This window comes from Lepisma saccharinum, chromosome 2 (genome assembly GCF_977018435.1).
Source record: "Lepisma saccharinum chromosome 2, izLepSacc3.1, whole genome shotgun sequence".
In the NCBI taxonomy this organism is placed as follows: Eukaryota; Metazoa; Arthropoda; class Insecta; order Zygentoma; family Lepismatidae; genus Lepisma; species Lepisma saccharinum.
Genome location: NC_139230.1, coordinates 69,931,003 through 69,950,966, shown reverse-complemented (window position 1 = coordinate 69,950,966; position 19,964 = coordinate 69,931,003). Strand labels below are relative to the sequence as shown.

At 39.0% G+C, this 19,964-nt stretch overlaps 1 protein-coding gene across 1 annotated transcript in view; it reads left to right on the top strand.

Moving 5' to 3' along the window:
* olf413 (DBH like monooxygenase olf413) overlaps nucleotides 1-19,964 on the top strand; it is a 540,455-nt gene that overhangs the window by 357,514 nt on the left and 162,977 nt on the right. Inside the window, exon 3 of the mRNA XM_083117445.1 lies at nucleotides 449-625. Within this exon, the coding sequence (XP_082973571.1) occupies nucleotides 449-625 (177 nt within the window). The remainder of the gene's footprint in view (nucleotides 1-448; nucleotides 626-19,964) is intronic.

Below are 19,964 nucleotides of genomic sequence, written 5' to 3'. Positions count from 1 at the left end.
ATTTATTTGTTCCATTCTTTTACGTCGCATACTTTTTAACCAGGGAATGATTGAGTGGTAGTAATATTGAAGTACATTGTACAGTACCAGAAATGTGAATTTTCTATATCTGAGAATAATTTATGGGTTTTTATACAGCATGAAGTTGACTTTAAAACATTATAAATGTATCGTCAACTGCAATAAAAACTGACACTTGATGTGACAATTTTTTTTTTTTTTGTAATTATGAGAGAAATATTTGTGGCATTTCTTATTATATTTGGGAAAAAGTAACCATGTCCTGCCTGGTTTTCATTTTTGTCTACTATATCTTCTAACTGAGTCGCATATACGTATTTTGTTGCATGCATATATATGAATAAATTCTCAAGTGATATAATCACGTAATCAGATGAACTTACATCTTATTTTCTCCCTGATTGTATGAATGTATTTTTCATTGCAGAACGATACTATGAGGATAATTTACGCTTACCACAATGACGACCCCTACAGTGATATGCAAATATCTTACCATGGATCGTTGAACCGAGGATCTCGTAGCGTTTATTTAGTGGAAAGAGTGAACCAGCAAGAGTCCTTACCTCATGACGTTCAGATCTGGGAACTCAGGAATCCTGGGGTAAGTACGAGAAACAAATTTAGCTTTAATTTGTCGTGTATTGTGGCTAAATTTTGTTCATATGTTGTATTGTGTTGAGTTGTGGTAGCCACCCACGTTTATTGTCCTTCATTCCTCTTTCGAGGTTGATGGTGTTACGATGCTGGGAGCCCAGTGTATGGTGGGTGTTCAGAACAGGAAGATTACCGTTCAGTTGTCAACTAATCCCAATCTCTTGTTAACTATGTATAACAGATTTTCTGAAACGGTTGTGCATTATTTTTGTGCATGTCTATGATATTTCGTTGCTGATTTGTTACTGGCATGTTTCTTACGATTTTTGTATTCGCAGAGGTAAGCGATGAAATTAAGTAGTTCACGTTCTTACTTTCCACAGAGGGTTTGAAAGAGAAGGAGAAAGAGAATGAGAACATTTTTGCCCTAAGACAATTCATCAACAAAAACTTTATATCAATTCATGTGCACATAATTGGAAAACGTTTTAAATAGTCTTAACAGGATTAAAAGTTCGGTCCAGTTGCCGAACTTAATTTTACTAAAACGGTCATTATCGGAATTCAACGACGCTGAACGATGTTTGGATTACTGATTTGTTAGGATAATGCAATCACCGTTGGAAATGGAACGTTATTTGCTACCTCACCCTCTAAAGAAGAAGAGCGGGTGGGGATTGAATTGAAGGGACCGCTTGTTCTGCTCTGCAGCCTTTCTCAAATAGGCTCGTGCGCAACCATTGGTTTGATGGAAGTGGGAAAAATCTTTTATATGTTTTTGCTGTGATTGGTGTTACGTGAGGTATTTTTCTCGATTCCGTTACAGTGGTGGCAGTTGAGTGTGAGCAAAACTCTGAAACAAAAAAATAATCTATTGTTCATGTTGGTTTTATAGGTGGAGCTGCACTCCAAATAGAGTTACAATCACTCTTCAATGTGTTAAGTCTATTTTTCCATTCCACTATCCGTTTACTCTTCACACTTCCTCTAAAGGAAGGGAGTATTAGAGTCATCAGAAAAACGCCTGATTGCATTTCGAATGGTAACAAAAATTGACTTCCATCCACGAGCGTCTCCTTTCTGTTACAATCGAAGATCAGATCAGAGCGTAGGGTACAAAGAGGGAAGTGCAAATTCAGCTGGTGCACTTCTTGTTACTTGGTAAACTTAACATACGTTATCCCTTGTCAAAGGCTTAAGCCAATGTTTGATTTGACGTGCTCATGCTTTTAAGAGCTGTTTTTCTTGTCATGATTATTTGTTCTGCGTCACAGTTGAAGTCAGGCGATCCTTACTGTCTGCTCTAATCAACCGATAAAAAGGGTTCTTTTTAATTGTGTTTGCTTAACCGCACCTTTGAAGAGATTCTTTGTGTCCACGTTCTTGCGCTTGCGTGTTCCATTCAAAAGGTAATTTACTCTACATCATTGCTTTACAGATTAGTTTTTCTTCAATAATATTATACGCAAACAGAGATACACTCCCCCTCCCCACATACACACACCACAGCGAAAAAGAGAGAGAGATAATTAGGCCCTCTTATTGGCAAAGACAACATCATTATCGTACGAGGAAATACCAGCATGTGTGACTAAGTTGGATTTGTTTCATTACTTTGCATATCAGGCCGTGAAAGCACCGAGCACGTTTAGGAAATTCTCGTGATATCAACAAGTTATTCCTTTCATCCAAGCGGTGTAAGAAAGTGCACCCTTTTTTTCAACTCTCTTGTCATGGTGCTCTATGTCTATCATAGTGGATCATATCGGCACCACGCTTCAGCCGTCTCCAACGGTCAGAGTTACCCCCAGCGATCAATTGATAAGAGGCTGGGTGGATCCCAGAGATTCTTATGTTGGCTTCCACCGGAGACCATCCACTGCGAGTGTCTCGCTGAGAGTCGTACGCCTTAAAAAATATACATATATTTTATGTTATTTCAAATTGTTTGCAGACATTTGGTAATTCATGAAGGTATTCATTTTATAACTACTGCCTGTATGAAGTTTTGCCATTAGTATTTCACACACAAGAGATGTTTCTGCTATAGATAGGCTATACAGAAGCAATTTTACATGAAGAATATGATATGACACAAGAGATTATTATATTCATCAAGTATCCACAATTATTTTAAATTGAACTGTGTGGAATATTTTTTGAATTAATTTGTCGGAGAAAACAATGTATTTACTGCTAGTTGTATTAAATTGGGCACTGCCTTCTCCATCGTACAACCAGATACAACCAAGAAAAGCTTATAACATTTTGAGTGCACTCGAAAACGTCAATATAAGAAAAAAAACTTGGAAAATTCCTTTTTCCGAAAATAAATGTAAAATAATTTGTTTTCCCTCTTTCTTTTTGCGAGTTCTTCGTTCATATGTCTGAGATTATTATGCCAGTTGTGCAGTCTGCGAAGATTTTCGCCTCCCATGTCTCATTTTCATGTTTTGCATTTTTAGACAAATGGCGGACACGAATATGTTTAAAACCTCTCCGTGTTGAAGGTTATCCTCCGCCCTACTCCTTATGCTCATTCAACCACCGGATTCATCTTTCTACATTCATAGGTCGTAATAACATGGAGGAAGATCTAACGCCTCTGCATCTATCTGGTTAAGGTGTGGTAAACCGTTTGTAACTCTCAGGAGAGATGCATTGCACATTGTGTGAAGTCTGTTGCTTTGAATGCCATTCTCCTATATGGCTCAAAAAAGATGACGACGTACTTGATGCACGCATGTGTGTGTTTGTACACGACTTTTATAGGGGGCGGGAATGGCTGTCTGTAAGTACTGGTTTCTCGCCTACAAATTTTCCACCAACTGTGTTTTGACGGAAGATCGCACCTCTCCTTTCACTACAATTAACACGCCCACGCTTTGTATGGGAGAGGAAAATGTCTAACGCCGTCTTTCCTGAGAGTGTTGTGAAATGATTCCAAATGGATGTGCAGGATGTTCAATTTGTCTCAAAAGAAAATAGGAGTTCGTCACTATTTTTGGTTATTTTACGTGGCTTTTTACTTAATCATGAGAATGAGGATGAACTAATGAAATCAATGGAACAAACCCAGTTATAAATCCATTCCGATCCAGGATTCGAACATGGGACCTATGGCTTCTTAGCGCCGCCCACGGGGATTGTATGATCGACAGACCAGTTTCAGGTTACCCGACCACCTTGGCGGAGAGGTTAGCACAGCGTGCTACAACGACAGGGGTCCTGGGTTCGAATATCGATGTTTTTTTGTGAGTGTCCCTTCATCTGTTTCATCATATCACCAGCCATCTTCATTCCCAATTAACCAAAAGTGGCCGACAGTGACGCTAAATAACAAAAGTTAATCAATCAACCAGTTTCGATGAGTTCTGATTTTTATATTTATTTTACATGTTTTTCCTCCCCCTCTAGGCTAATCGTGACTATAAGGAGGAAAGTGATGATGGGACACACTCGCAAAGAGACGTCTATACCTAGGCCTGGACTCGATCGTGGAACCTTCGGTGGCGCGAGAGTTAGTCGAAAATGAACGCAGACGACCAACGAGACGGCTCAGGTGAGCTCTGGGCCGCCTTAAGCGTTAATCGATTTCGGAACTCGGCGACTGTAAGGTGAGAAATTCGTAGAACGACAAAGCGGAGCGAGAGATTTCGAATGTTCTGCTGGTCTCAGCTGCGAGATGCGGAATCAGATGTCGTCGGATCGAAACGCGGGAAGGGCATTGGTGCCTAAGTTGTCGATTCCAGACTGCGGTTAGACAAAATTCGTGGCAAAAAAAGAGGAAATGACCTCATGTTGTGATTGTTATTTATAGCCAGGTCCATACAGATCCCTTAATCTCTACCGAAGGTGTTATGTAGTATGTACTTCAGCAAATCTAATTTTATATCCCTTAACAGCCATATCTAATGCGACGGTAACAATAAATTCAGTTCGTTCTTCTTGTTTCGTTATTTTAGGTCGCTTTTCTACCTTTTGAGTTAATCTCTACAATTAGGATGAATGATGTACTGATGAAATAGAGGATTACGCTGACCACTCTGCCACTGAGGCATGCTATGCCGTGATTCAGCAGGAAAAATGAATCTATATCCGAGATATGTGCATTCGCTTAGGTAACCTCGGCATTATCATCTGAGAATAAAATTACACTTCGTCAACAGCACAGAAGCTAAATAATTTTTATTTTTGTTCGATGGAGTGTCTTCTCGTATAGCCTATATAGAGTTTTCTTGTCAAACAAATATTGACAACACTAAGATATTTTTAATTTTCTTCAGTGCATTTCTTGTCACTATTCCCGTTACTAATGCCAATCAAATTAGAACTAAGGTATCAATTAATAGGCCTTAGCGTAGGAAATTCGTTCCCCGTTTCGTCGTTGCCTTGTAATGAAGGGATCCTGGGTTCGATACCCGGTGGAGGCACATGGTGGTTCGGATCCCACTTTAAACTGTAGGTCCAGTCCCGATTAGCCTTACTGTGCATAAAGTGGACTTAAAACACCAATTCAACCAACCAATTCGTTCCCCGTTTGACAAAAGTGCCGAAGAATACCAGTAAGGGTCCCACGGTTGGAATCCAAATATCATTAATAAGGAATCCATACATTTGTTATTTCCTCCGATTAATCTACACTATATGGAAGAAAGTCATTGGACACCCCGGTTTCAACTCTGAAACGAACTCCTCATGGAAAAGAGAGTACAGACGGGTATATATACGGCAGCAGGAGGCTTCTCAGATCATTCGCTGATAAAATGACGGACAGGAAAGAGCTCAGCATGTTTTAAAGAGGGATCATAGTAGGCTGCTCCATAGGAGGCATGAGTATTCGCAGCATAGCTGATGCCCGACAGGTCCCTAAATCAACTGTAGTCTTTGTCATGAAGAAGTGGAAGAAAAAGGGACACTGGAGCAATGCACCACGAAGTGGAAGACCCACAAAATTGGACGACCCGGACAGGAGAGTGCTGAAGAGGAAGATTCGTAAAAGCAGGACCCGTCCGATGCATTCGATTGCAAAAGAGTTTCAAAGTGCGACCAATTTGACTGTTTCGACCAAGACACTTCGCAAGGAGGGCCATGTGCTTGGTTATCATGGTCGAGGCACTGCCCACAAACCCCTGATAACAAAAAACAATAAAGGGCAGAGACTACGCTGGTGTAAAGAGCGGAGAAACTGGACGGTGGAGCAATGGCAGAAGGTCCTATGGAGCGATTAATCATGCTTCACACTGTTTCGATCAGATGGGAGAGTGTGGGTATGGCGATTACCCGGAGAACGTCTGTTACCTGAGTGTGTAGTGCCCACAGTGAAATCTGGTTGGTGGCGGCATCATGTTCTGGGGTTATTTCAGCTGGCATCGCGTGGATCCACTGGTACCGGTGTATGGCCACATGACGTCTGCATCCTACCGAGATATTCTCGACAACTTCATGCTCCCCATGTTGTGGCATTTCTATGGAAACAAAGGATGTGTGTTCCAGGACAATAATACGACTTGTCATGTTTCCAGGGCTACCATGGAGTGGTATGCAGAAAATAATGTCACCCAACTCGATTGGCATGCTCAGAGCCCTGACCTCAACCCTATCGAACATCTATGGGACGAACTGGAGCACCGATTGAGGTCGCGATCGCCTCGCCCTTCTACACTTTCAGGGGTTGGTGACTGTACTGCAGGAGGAATGGTGGAATATCCCACTCAGCGTACTACACGACCTTGTGTCCAGTTTACCACGACAAGTAGCTGCTGTTGTCGCTGCCAAAGGCGGACCGACCTCCTATTGATTGCAAGAAAACTGATGGTATCCGCTGACATGTGGTGTCCAATGACTTTCTTCCACATAGTGTACTTGCAGAATCAAACTGCATAGATGAACGGTCAGTATGCATCCACGCAATCTGATTTTGCAGCAATGTAATCCAAATTTAAGTAACTAACATTAGCCTGCTCAGGTCTTCCAATCTAGTATCGTTCCAAGGCCAGGTGTTCTTGGTTAGAGCCCTGTAGAAGCATGTGCGCCATTTCGCTCGTCATTCCATCGACATTGTCACGATTAATGTGAATGTGGATATTAGCCACCTTAATGACACGTGTTTTTCATCATTCCCCACACCAAACCATCGTAAAAGTTAGTAAACTTAGTTACAGCGGGAGAAGCAGATTCCACAGTTTCGACGGCATGTATAATGCCTCTGGTTTACAAGTTTTCAGACAACACTAGCACGGATGTTTGCGTGCGAAATGATGGACTGTTGTGTTCCCCCTCGCACCCTGGTTCCACTTTTCTTTTCTCCATTGTCATTCAGTTTAGGTTTATTATCGTTCTAATTAAGCTTCCTCGTACGGTGAAAAAATGTCGGAAAAAAACTGTGCAGGTACTTAGGTTACGCATAATTAAAGTAGAAAGAAAGCGCCAGTGAATTGCTCTACGAAAATAATTAGTTATCTGATAAGAGCTTACCGGAGCAAAAAGCCGTTCTTTCTTTCTCCCAGTCCTCCGCCAAGTATCTTGAGACTTCGGCGAGGAAGCCAATGGGATCTTCTGTGCTGTCAAAGCTTCAATGGCTTTTCATGTATGACCTTGATGATCCTGTTCTGCTAGGCAAGTGAAACTACGCGACCAGAAAAATTCCATAGCAGCGTTGTACAGGATTTTGAATGGAGGAGCGTACATGGAGCCGGCCGACACCTACCCTACAAGGATTTTCGATGAAGCGTACGTACGTACAGTCACGGACACTGCCTGCTTTTAATGAATACATTGACTTTCAGTGGAATCGTTACAAGCCGGCAGTGTCCGTGACTGTACAACCGACCAGAATTGAATCGCTCTGGTGTGTGCGAACACCGTGTTCGCACTATTCCAGATAGATTCTGTACTTTCGGATGTGTTTAGATCGCTGGCATAGTTATTCGGGATCGTTCGCCTTCTAATAGTTGAGAGTTTGGTAACGGTTCCATATATCGGAGACACATTTCTTCATTTTTACTAAGAAAAGTATTTACGAAAACTCGTTTCAGCAGAGTACGAAATGCTGCGGAAACTGAAAACTTCACCGTAGAATGCTGCAGAACAAGAAATAATCACTTTTCATTTAATAAATTTGCCTTTTGTGTGAAGCGACAACATTATGCCGTTGTTTCCATTATGTACCTGCAGATGGCGCGAGCGTCGATAGTCACGCGGTGTCGCCAGTGGAAGAAGGGTTTCCAAACGCGCCCTTTTTTTTACGAAAAAATGATGGTAAGTTAATCTCTCAATTTTTACTATTAACCTAACCTAACCTGCCCAACTGTGCATGTTTCGTGACTGGAAATATAATTTCAAAAACCCAATGATTCGTGGAACATAGCCATTTTCTTGCATAATAGAGTTGGAAACACTGATATTCGAAAACATTCGCAAAGCAAGCGATATCGCACCGTGACGTGCGTTCGGTGGCACTTAGAAAAATGGCTTATTTTAGTAGAAAAAGTGTTTGTTTTCGTCTAAAAACATAATGGAACCTTAAACTATGTTCCGCAATACACAATTGCTAAGTACGAACCAAGCGAAACACAAAATATCCGATTTTTAATGTGTCTCCGATATACGGAACTGGTAATAAGAGTTTTGTTGCGCGAGCATTCTCCAGAATTTCTTTTCCAAATCCTTTCAGAATTCTGCTCGGGTCGGGATGCTGCGGGTTGGATCCATGTGCTCCTCCCTTTCAGGATTCTGGTCGCCTCCGTGTGCGCTAAGCTTTAAAAGTACGAAAACCTTATCTCTGGCTGATAATATTTTTTCCTTTAGTACAGTTGCAAAATATACACGGTACTGAGAACAATCTCTGCATACCTTGATTTTATCTCATTCTTCGTACAGACGACACTCAATAGAGAAAATTAAATTAATATCACTCCTTACATATAAGAAAATCAGTGTAAGCCACTTGGGATATCGTAGCGGGCGCCTGTGAAGAAAGCTATAGAACAACAGGAAAAAAGAAATTAAAAAATAAAAATAGATGAACTTCACCTAGCGAAACATTCCTTAGTAAGACTTGTCTTCAAACAGGTGTTGCTTCATGGAGTTTATCTCATATGAATTAATATCCAATCATACAACCAAAGATAGATGTTAGGAGAGTTGGGGAAAGTGATTTTAAAGGTTTCTTGATTCAATACCTTTGTAAAATCAATGAGAGTATCTTTCAAATCTTCTCGATGGCGTAGTGGTATATCTGTTTCCTTGTAATAAAGGAGTTCCGGGCTTGATTCTCGGTAGAGGCACATTGCAAAGTGGTTCGGATATCTCTTGTAACTATAGGTCCAGTTGCGATTATCTTACCTGGACATAAAGAGGACTTAAACCTTCGCCTATCGGGTAAATACAGTATCAGTGTGGTGCTTATTTTGCCACCTAGGTTCAGAATGTTATAAGTTGTACTTATTACAGTGGATAATTTAATATTTTAATTGAAACTTAGGTGCAGATAAAAGTTCTGCAATCGTCACTGTATGCCAGTGACATACAGTAGATAATTGGCGAAGACCAAATGCCCGATATTTCTTTGGGTTTCTACGGCTCCATCGACGTATAAAAGTAGGTTACATACATCTCCCTGAATTTCTAGTCTGCACTCTTTTTAGGAAGCAAAGAAATGCGAAGGAGAATAAACCAAAGGCGATGACGTTCCCAGTGTTCTCTAGGATAACGCTTTAGAATCGAGAGAATCCGCGGCAGCAATTTCAGAGCACCAAGGACAAGTAATGCCTTATGCTAAGCAGTTTCCTTCAGCCGAAGAAGCTATTTTATTAAATTCAGCGCCGTGATTCCCGTTGGTGCCGTCGGGAGGAGAATGCAGAAGCTTTTTTTTTTATACCGCGGCCTTGTTTCGTCTCCATTCAGAGAGAGAGAACTTCTGAAGGAGGCTGTATCTCGGCAATGGCTTGCTTTAACAAAAAGGAAGTACATCAATACACCTAGATTTTCTTTTGCATTCCATGCAGGAAAAATTAATGAATTGAACCTTTCATTGCAAGTATGAACCGGTAATGAAAAAAGCTGTAATTGGAATTGGTGTTTTTCTTCATATCTATTCTTCTCCCACAATACATTCTCGATTTTACCAGGACGACGTGTTGTCAGCATCGCGCTCCAACCAACTAGAACTCAACTCTGTGTCATTTGTGCCGCACTGTTCGCATCATCGAAATGCAATGTGTACATATAAAATACAGCAGAGAAATGTGCATAAAAAAAACACTTTCTTCTGTCGTCGTGTGGTAATTGATATACCGGTATTAAACATTCAGACTCTATATTTATATTTCATTGACAGATTTTATTTACATAGCCTAGGTATTACTGCAGGCGAAAAGCACAACTGATGTAGGGTTCACGTAGGAATCTGACTCAAATTCTGCATAGCATTTTGACCTAAGTATTTATCTAATACTTTACTGATTTCCTACAATAATGATTCAACAATAGGTCTACACTATATAAAAACATAAAAACGCATTGTGCACACTTTTATTACACTTATACGAAAAATGTTATGAAGTTTAAAACTGCAATGTAAAAATATTTTCTACAGTTTTAGCATGTGATACAAAGTATTTGGAAAATATTTCAAAAGTACATTCATTCTTTTGAGGGGAGAGCGGAACTATCTTGTTCATTTTTTTAAAGTTGACATATCAGTGGATTTATCTTCATATAGTCGCACAAACAACGCATACTCCCCTTACACACACACCCACACACATACACACGTTGCACACGAACCTACAAGTAATTACATGCCTTTCGTAGTACAGTATTCTGCCGACTTACGAGCGCTCTGTAAACTTCCTTCTTGAGTTTTCGTGTACTCATGCACTCACGTAAACGCATCACGAGAGCATGCGTACACATTCCATCATAACCAGAGTAAACTCAAAGTGAAGGAAAGATACGAACAAAGAAAAGCGAAAGTGCCGATGCATGTTTACTCATTCATGTCACAGCGTTGCGCTGGCTCACTACTCTTTTCCCTCCTCCGAATGCCCATATTCCCATCCCCAAGTATATTCTTCCATGTCCTTTTTCCGAGCTTCATTGTCTCGGACACTTTTGGTCCCTTCATTTTTGTGTTTGCATTCTTGAATGTGGATGCTCTTGTGAATGTGAGTGGGTGTCTCGCAAGGATGCTAGTGAATTACAAAATGTGTTCGTTACTATTATGAGTATAAGGCTTATGAACTGAAATGGATTGAGTCTTGAGTTTGAGTTTTTGTGTTGAATCCACTTTATGCACAAATAGGCTAATCGGGACTGTACTTACAGTTTAAAGTGGAATCCAAACCACTATATGCCTTCCACGAGTATCGAATCCGGGATGCCTTGATTACGAAAAAACTGATATTGATAAATTAAGTACTCGAAATGTCGAAAGTGTGCCCAAAATGTATATACATCGGGGAAAAAAAATTGCAAGTAATTTATGAAATGAAACAAGTGCGGAGATAATCAATTTGCAGTTTATCTGAAATTATCGATAGCGGCAGTGTGCGTAGCTACAGCTTTCATATGAGACTGAATACTTATTTTCGTTTTGGTAGAAAGCTGATGTTGCCATGGAGGAGTGGATACATACGAGTGAATGTGGGAAGAAATGTTGGCCTTTTTTGTTTGTTTTTTTTCGCTGTCAAGTTCAGATGTTTCAAAACAAACAATAAATTACTGTGAAATAGGGATCCCCGCAAAAATAAATACATTGTTAAGAAAACAGCACTAACAAGCACAAAACACAATATTTGTTTCCCCTCAATATTTACAATTACATTCACATAAAGCTCAATTCTGCACCGAAAGGAAAACACAAAATACATGCACTATAAAATAAGTCTTCAAACAAATAATATTCTATTTATGCAAATAAAAACCCGTGTTGAACTTCGATCCATGTTCGATTCATGCTTGTATTCACAAATCTACTCCTATACATATGGGGAAAGTAATTTAGTTGATTCCTTGCTTTCACATATTTTTGCTGGTTAAAATTGTACTGGTTTCTTTAAAATTACTTGGTGTCTGAACTATGTGTTCAGTGCAACATGATAGCCGACCCACTCCAACATTAAACCATGCATATGATGCGATTGGAACAGTGTGCAGACTGAATGCATATTAAATATCTCCCAGCGTCTGAATGAAAGTCAATAGGTTAAAGTTGACCTGGTACACCGAGGAAGATGATTCTGGAAGGCAAAGTACCGAGATGAGGCCAATAAATTTTAGTTCTTTGCCACGGCAGTTGGTTTCATTTAATACCAGGTTGTATCGAACTTGGCTGAAGATTTAAAACCCTGTTCTTTGCCTAGTGAATAAACGTGTGCATGTTTTTAAGTGGGCTTTGGTGTTCATCATGTCGACGCTTTACGTGTAGAATGCATCTCTTACCGGTGGCATCGAAAAATAAATAGTCGTGCCTCTAAGGGAACATGCGCAAAATTTGTCATCATACAACCAAAACCGTCCGTTGGTTGGTTGTTTTGTAAATGGCGATTTGTTGTACTCAAGCGAAAGAGATGGAGGAGCGTCTTGTGTTCTTAAGTGCCACTGCTCACTTGGATTTGGTACAGAATTTCTCATTATGTACTTCTAGACCAGTTTTGTCTTCTCAAACCGATGTTGGTAACAGTAGCTAGTGTCATAAAGAGGGCAATTGAGGGACATCGGTAGATTTTTCACGTTTTAGACATATGTGTGCGCGAGATGTAATGTATAAAAAATATTGTCAACATACAATTGTTGAAACGAAAAAGAATGAGTTCTAGAAAATCGATTTACTAAGCGTAGTTCGAATTTCGAAATGTGGATTAAAGCCAGCTTAAAAATGTATTAGAATAATGTTCCTCTTTTCAGTCGCTGAAAATTTTCTGAAATCCCATATCTTAGTTTGAATTGATTGAGCTTCAAAATGAATCTCACAGTTTTGCTTTTATTCATATTGTACTAATATGAATTAAAGAATTTTATTTTTCTACCTGTGATTTTTCACTGCTTTGTTCTTCTCTCCGGTATTTTTTATATCTATTGAACATTATGTTTATGACATTAATCGCAATAGCCAAAAGTGGCAGAAAAGCAACAGTAAGTAAAGAAAAATCAAATGAAGTTTTTATGACTTTATTGTTATTATTGTCGTTGTTATTATTATTATAATTAGTAGTAGTAGTAGTAGTAGTAGTAGTAAAATAAGAATATACACAAGTATAGAATACAATATGTGATCCGGAATATCAGTGATTATGCTTGGGGTGAAGGGTACAAACTAGAGATGGCGTCAGGAAACGCTGAAACGGATACCGCATAATGCATTGCTATTCAATCTGGTGTGAAATGTGTTGAATCTCGCATGCTGTGCAGTGATTTGTAGATTTTCGGTCTTGTTGTTCAAGGGTCAATCTTTAGAGGTCATTGCAATATTCAGACTAAATTGTAACATAATGGGATTGAAACCTGCAGAAAGCTGAGGCTTGAAAGAAATGATTCCTTGAGGTTTCAGAGTTTGAAATGTTTGGTCGACTATTATGGTTATGAAATATGGCGAGACTTGTTACATGGAATCGTATTCTACAGGGCGTTCGTTTTGGCTCTTCGCCGAGATAGCGCGTGACCAGGCGCAGATGCCGGCATTTTCGTCCCGTAACGTTTAGCTTATTTACTCACATATCTTTAGCATGCTGACAAGTAGTGCGTCCATTTCAATCTGCAGCCGAGAGATCGGGAGAAACGTGGCGGGTGGCGCTGGCGGAGATGCCGACATTTGCGGCCTGTATTGTCCGCTTATTTTTATGGACATATGCAGACATTTATATAAATATTGCAAAACGAGCACTAACCTGTGTTATAATTTATCATCTGTAATTCATCCAAGTTCTGCCCTTATATACACAAAAAATACGCTTTAAAAAAACAATGTAAAGAGCCACAGATAATAAAACATTTTAATCATAGTTTTGACCAGTAACGTCCTGCTTAAGTTTATATCCTTGAAAGAGTTTTGTGTCGATGGGGATCGTTTGGAGGTTTCGAATGTGCAACACTGTATCAAGATTACGCTGTAGACGAAACCGTTAAAAGTCAATGGTGTTCGTGAGATTACTTGCAATCCGAAATCTCCGAGCTCGAGTTTTTTGTTCCTTCGCGACAGAGTTGAATATAGTGGCGAGCAGATGTAAACCAAGAGCGTGTTAATTTCGTACTGTGTCCAGGAGTGTTATTATTGGTTACTTGCCGTTACTTGTTTGTGTTATTGCAGTGTGTATGTGTGTTGTGTCAGTGAGAGGATTGGAATGCCAGCCGCAAGGTTCACGTTACGAGGGGGGCTGATAAGTTCTCGGCCTGACCCAGAAGGACTTTAGCTACAGGCACGAAAGTTTCAGGCTATTCAACGTATTCTCTCCGAAAGTCTACACTCTTGGCACTTGGTGGATATCAGTTTGAACAACTCTTATAACACAGGTTAGTGCTCGTTTTGCAATATTTATATAAATGTCTGCATATGTCCATAAAAATAAGCGGGCATTACAGGCCGCAAATGTCGGCATCTCCGCCAGCGCCGCCCGCCACGCTTCTCCCGATCTCTCGGCTGCAGATCGAAATGGACGCACGGGTATATGTATTTATATTGCATAACGAGTACTAACCTGTGTTATAAGAGTTGTTCAAACTTGTTCACGCGCTATCTCGGGAATTATTTCTTTCAAGCCTGAGCTTTCTGCAGATTTCAATCCCATTATGTTACGATTTAGTCCGAATATGGCAATGACCTCTAAAGACTGACCCTTGAACAACACAATACAGTTTAGACTACATACGAGCCTCGCCAATCCAATCCAATCCTTGACAAACCTTCAACTATATTGTAATATTTACGTATGCGTTGTTCTATCGTACCTCACAAAACTAGCATAATCATGTATATCAATCTCAACATCCGTGCGTGAATGTCCTACTCAGAAATGTTTCGTATGTGTGTGTGCGTGAATGTGTTTTTTTCTCTTTCTTCTTTATGTGTTGTCTTCATTTTTTAAAAATATCGTCTTTGTTCTTTCCTTGTAACCATTTTTTTTCTTTTTTCTTTTTTATTGTATTTTCTTATCTTTATTATGATTTTGTTTATGCACACCAGGTGAATGTCAAACGGGGTTAGGTGGGAGAACAGCCACAGGCTGAACCTCGCCCTTTAATAAAGAAAATTTGAATCCCATTATGTTAAAATTTAGTCTGAATATGGCAATGACCTCTAAAGACTGACCCTTGAACAACAAGTATTCCGTAATGCAAGCCCTTATTCTGAGCTAAACATGTTGTGCTTTTCTAGTTTTTTATGTTTTCTTGCGCCTTTTATTATTGTTATTGGAAACCAATAATCTGTTTTTACTCTTGGGCATGTATGGTATACAAGACTTTTTTCGTAATTAACAACCCGTTACGTATTTCACGATTAAAACAAATTTTTAGGCTATTCCATATTTGCATGCTCTCCTCTATTTTGGGATAGTAACAAGTTGTAGTTGCTGTTGCTGTATTAGGCTCGATTTTACTCAGGTGCATTTGTTTCTCAAAACGTTTTACTGCTGCCATTTTCTAGAGCGTTACCTGAACAATGTCACAAGAAGTGTGATGTCATTTGTTTTGCACCGTGTCACACCAACACTTTTTGCTTCTCTCTCTTTTAAAAAAAACTAAGTTAAAAAAAGCCTTCTAAATTATGTTTCCAAATGACACTTATTAAAGCTATAAATCCCTGTCACTCCCACGTGGACCATTGGTTTACAAGATAGTGGCGGTTGACGACAGGAGCAAGGGTTCTAATTAAGATAGCTTAATGATTCGCCATGCTTTCATCAACTTGTTCATTTCTCCTTTCTTGTTATTGAGGGCTACAAAGAAAGTTTTCCGAAACAAAGTTTACCCTAAACCACCTGTTATTGACACATCTAGCAGTTTGGGTGAAGAAGCTAATACTTGTAAAATGTCAGAAGAAAATGACAAAATAATTATATACTCAGATTAGATGAGTTATATTTTTAGGGGAGGGGGTGGAAAGAGAAGTAATTTCTTTCCACCACGAGTTGTGACTACAATTAAGTCAGTCATAATGAATCGGTAATCGCCAGGGAACGGATTTGTATGTAAATACATATTTATGTATGAAGCTGAAATCAGTTATGTTTTGTGTTATCTTTGCGTATCATGACATGTAGACTCAAAAAATTACGTTTTTGTTTTCCAAATTTTTACATATATTAGGTTTTGGCTCATATTTTACATATTTTAGTTATTTTTTACATATTATTTCCATATTTCAGAACATTTCTCAACATATACTCCATATTCGTGCAATAACTACAAGTCCCTGTGGGACCCAAAGAGTTGGATGAATTTCTTGCGAATAACTAACAAATTTGAAATACACTCCCATTATTCTTGCGACATTGAACACAGTTTTAGTCAATAAAAATCCATCTAAGGAGACAACAGAAGGAAATTCACGTTCGAAAACTTACAAAAATAAATTGTTATTCCTTGTTTTGGTAACAGAAAATAAAAACATATTTTCTGTTGTTTTACAATTAATGTCAATGTAAGCGTACTGTATTTTATGTAACTCGTGTAGTGTCTTATATAATTTAAAAGGTAAATTTTTACAATATTAAGTCCATATTTAACTCCATATTTTGGTGAAAAATTAAATATGTATTTACATATTTAGCACATGTTTACTAAATTTAAGTCCGTTCCCATAAGTTATGGAAATTATGTATTTTTTGTATTTTTCATGTCTTTATTTATCTTTTCTGCCTCTTTAGGCTAATCGCGACCATGAGGATGAATGATGATTAGATAAAATTGACAACGGGACACCACAAAGGAAAAAAAAATATACCTATTCTAGGACTCGAATCTACGTCGGTTGCAGAATTGTGAGTCCAGTTATCAACACACTCGGCCACCGAGGCAACTACAAATTATTTCAATAGGTGGCCAGGAGTGTACATAAGGTTGTATTCTTTTTGTAATGATGTGTTTCGAATTTGAAAACACAGATATTCCTCTTCATTGTGACTCGTCTCTTTCGTTGCTAATAATAATTGTCACATTATTAAAAATTATTAATCATATTTTCTTGATACGAAATGGATTTTTTTTTTCGAAAACTTTACCTAGTCGATATCGACTGCAGACATCTGAAACAATGGCCCAGTTTTGCCAATCTAGATACCTCTTGGAATAAAACTATTGCTTTCGTTGGTGTAAGCTCATGTGCCTCCTACTCTTAGTATTCTTCGGTACAGTGGGATCCATGAGTATTACCGTGCAAATTGTCAATTACTATTTTCATTAATTTTTCTCTTACATTCTATGTTTTTTTAAGCGATGGATTTTTATGTATGCTGGTTCAGAAGTTGTCAACGGCGTGCTTTGAATTTTCTTTTAATTCTTGAAGCTCTTATTGGGTCAAATAATGTACACGAACATGGTGATGGAAATTTGCACGGTAATACTCATGGATCCTACTGTACAATATCACGTGCTATGAAACTTCTGCCACTCTTCTGGTACCTCGTCATAAAACTTTTACTAGGCTGTGTATGTTTTAGTTCAACCTCACGTGCCATAAAACTTGGATTGTTAATTTCATATCCACTGGTGTATCACTTGTATCTGATCAGCATGCAAGTGGAGTGCTTCTGTGAATGGAAAACCCGTGCCTTCAATGTTACCCAATTTAATGATGCATATAACAGAACAGAAGTATTGTTTTACAAGTATTTTGATAGATAAGTATGTCTTTATGACAAGTATCCTTATCTCATCACCTGCTGGAACGAGGAAAACTGCATTTTAATACCCACCAATGTGGAAAAAAGAAGATAAAAATAAAGGGCTGCAACAAGAAGGAAAGGAAAATAATAAACAAATAGGTGGGGACTAATAGAGGATGCTTGGAAGAGGAGGGAGAGGAGTAAAGCGTGAAAGAAAACCGGTCGATGTATGGATGATCAAGTGTATCAAAACAGCATCGTGAATCGCAGAGTGAAGAAATGATCCGAAGATATCTTTGAGAGGTAATTAGTTCCTGTACATAAAAGCTGGTCTATAAACGTTCCAAATTGTACGCGTAAAACCTTTCTCTGGCCCTGGATGCCATAACACTTTTCTTGACCAGCCGCCAGAAAACACATTTCACGCCCCTCGCCATGGCAGGCGGCGGCATATGATTGGTAGTTGCGGTGTGAAAAGGGCAGAGTTGAAGATCATCAAATGTCGAAGGCGCGAGGCTCCGATTCCTGGTTCATTATTTCTTTGGTTTACAGCTCTTTTCTCGACACCATGAGAAGTTATCACCAATGTCTCGATTATCTTAATACCGCCATGCTAGCCTACCATGCGTTTATAATTACTGACCCCAACGTACACTTTGGTTCACAGGCAGAGTTCCTCAGAGGGAACAATAAACGGATCGGTTGATTGCCACAAATAATAGGTATGTGATAAATGTTTTGATATGAGGCTGTTACTTAGATGTTTTCATCGGCTATATCGGCAAAATTACCCCCAGTTAATGGCTTTTAAAATATATGTGTGTGTGTGTAATATCTCAGGATATTGAAACCAATACCTTTCATGTCCACATGAATTTCCTAGAAGTATTGCAAAATAGAGAGGTGAGAGTTAAATTGACCTGCACATCAAAGTGCGTATTGTTGGGAGTTTCCTTGTATTGATTTGTGTTAACAGTAAAAACATATTTATTCGACACCTTGAGTGGCTTTGATACTTGATGATTTTCAAGTCACAAGACTGAGGGTCTTAAAAGAACTCGGGAGCAAATGAAAAAATCAAGCAAATATTTACAACAAAGCTTTGTTCAGAGATAGGAAGAATCAGAGTTAACACAAGGCATTTCCTTGTATATAGATGCCTGCCTAAGCAAGTAAAGTCAACCTCTGTTACGGAGTGGTTAGCACAGCGCGCTACGACCCCAGGGATCCTGGGTTCGAATCTCGATCTGGCCATGGGTGTTCATTGTGAGTGTCTCTTTATCAATTTTACCATATCATCACTCATCCTCATCTTCACAATTAGCCAATTAGCAGAAAAATGAAGTAAAAGAAAACAAATCAATTAATCAACACATGGATAATGAGATACTGTACCTAGGTGTTTTACTCTGTATCGAAGTATTCTTGAAAACGGAGCGTTAAATCAGGCAGCGTGCCGTTTCTGCTTGTTCGTCTACATGACACGCCAGTTTAGGAAGTTGGTTTCTTTAATGAACTGTTAGGTGCGTTGAAGTGTATAAGTTCGTGTTATTTCCACTTGAAATGTAAATGTTGACTTGGGAAATGCGTGTTTAAATTCCAGGAGGAAAGCGGAAGGATGTTAATGGCCCATTTGTTGGTAAACTTTATGGAAAGTTTATGCTAGCGGTACTCACTATTAAAGATCCTTCGTCTCTATGTATCGCGGCTCAATCCCTCGTATCTTCTCATTTCTCCCGAAATAGCTCTGGAGTCTCCTTCAGATTCTTATCGAATGGGCACACTTGGCATGTTCTGCGGTAATAACGATTGAATCTCGCCCAGTGACGTAGTAAGATCTTGTCACACCACACCCTCGCTGCTCAACTAAGTTGCACTGCTCTTTAACAGAAAGTGAAAGACTGTTGAACTCTCGAACCCGAAACAAGTCAACGCTTCTGCAACAATCTCAGGAACAATTTTTCGCATCATAGTTTTGCTTATTAAGTCTCACCATTGTAATCAATATATTTTAACTGTATTGTCCTCTGTCAAAAAATATGAAGTAAATATTTTTTTGTTTGTTTGTTGTTATTCAACTAACATTTTTGTACTTTCCTGTTTCTCCATATGATGTCGTCACTTTCTCGTATTATTATTATTTTAAGGTGTTCGTGTAGTTTTCTTATTACACGTTTCTTTTCTGCAATTTTTGAATAATTATGACGACGAGAATGCATGGCGTTCATTGATGTTGAACAAACATAAAAGACAGAACTCGAGCCTGGGGTCTTCGTAAGTCGGCCAGAGAGGCGATTTTTTAAGGCGTGTGAATGCCAAATTTATATATGTGTATGGCCTTTCAATGTATTTGTTCAACTGAATTAAAATTAAGCTATTAAATAATAATATTATTTATAGTATGCTACATGTAGAGTCTCTCGATTTTGTAATGACTAACACTATCATCTTGTAATCAAGCGGTTCCGGGTTTCACATTGCCCGGTGGTCCGGATTTGACTTTGTATTGTAAGTGGACTTAAA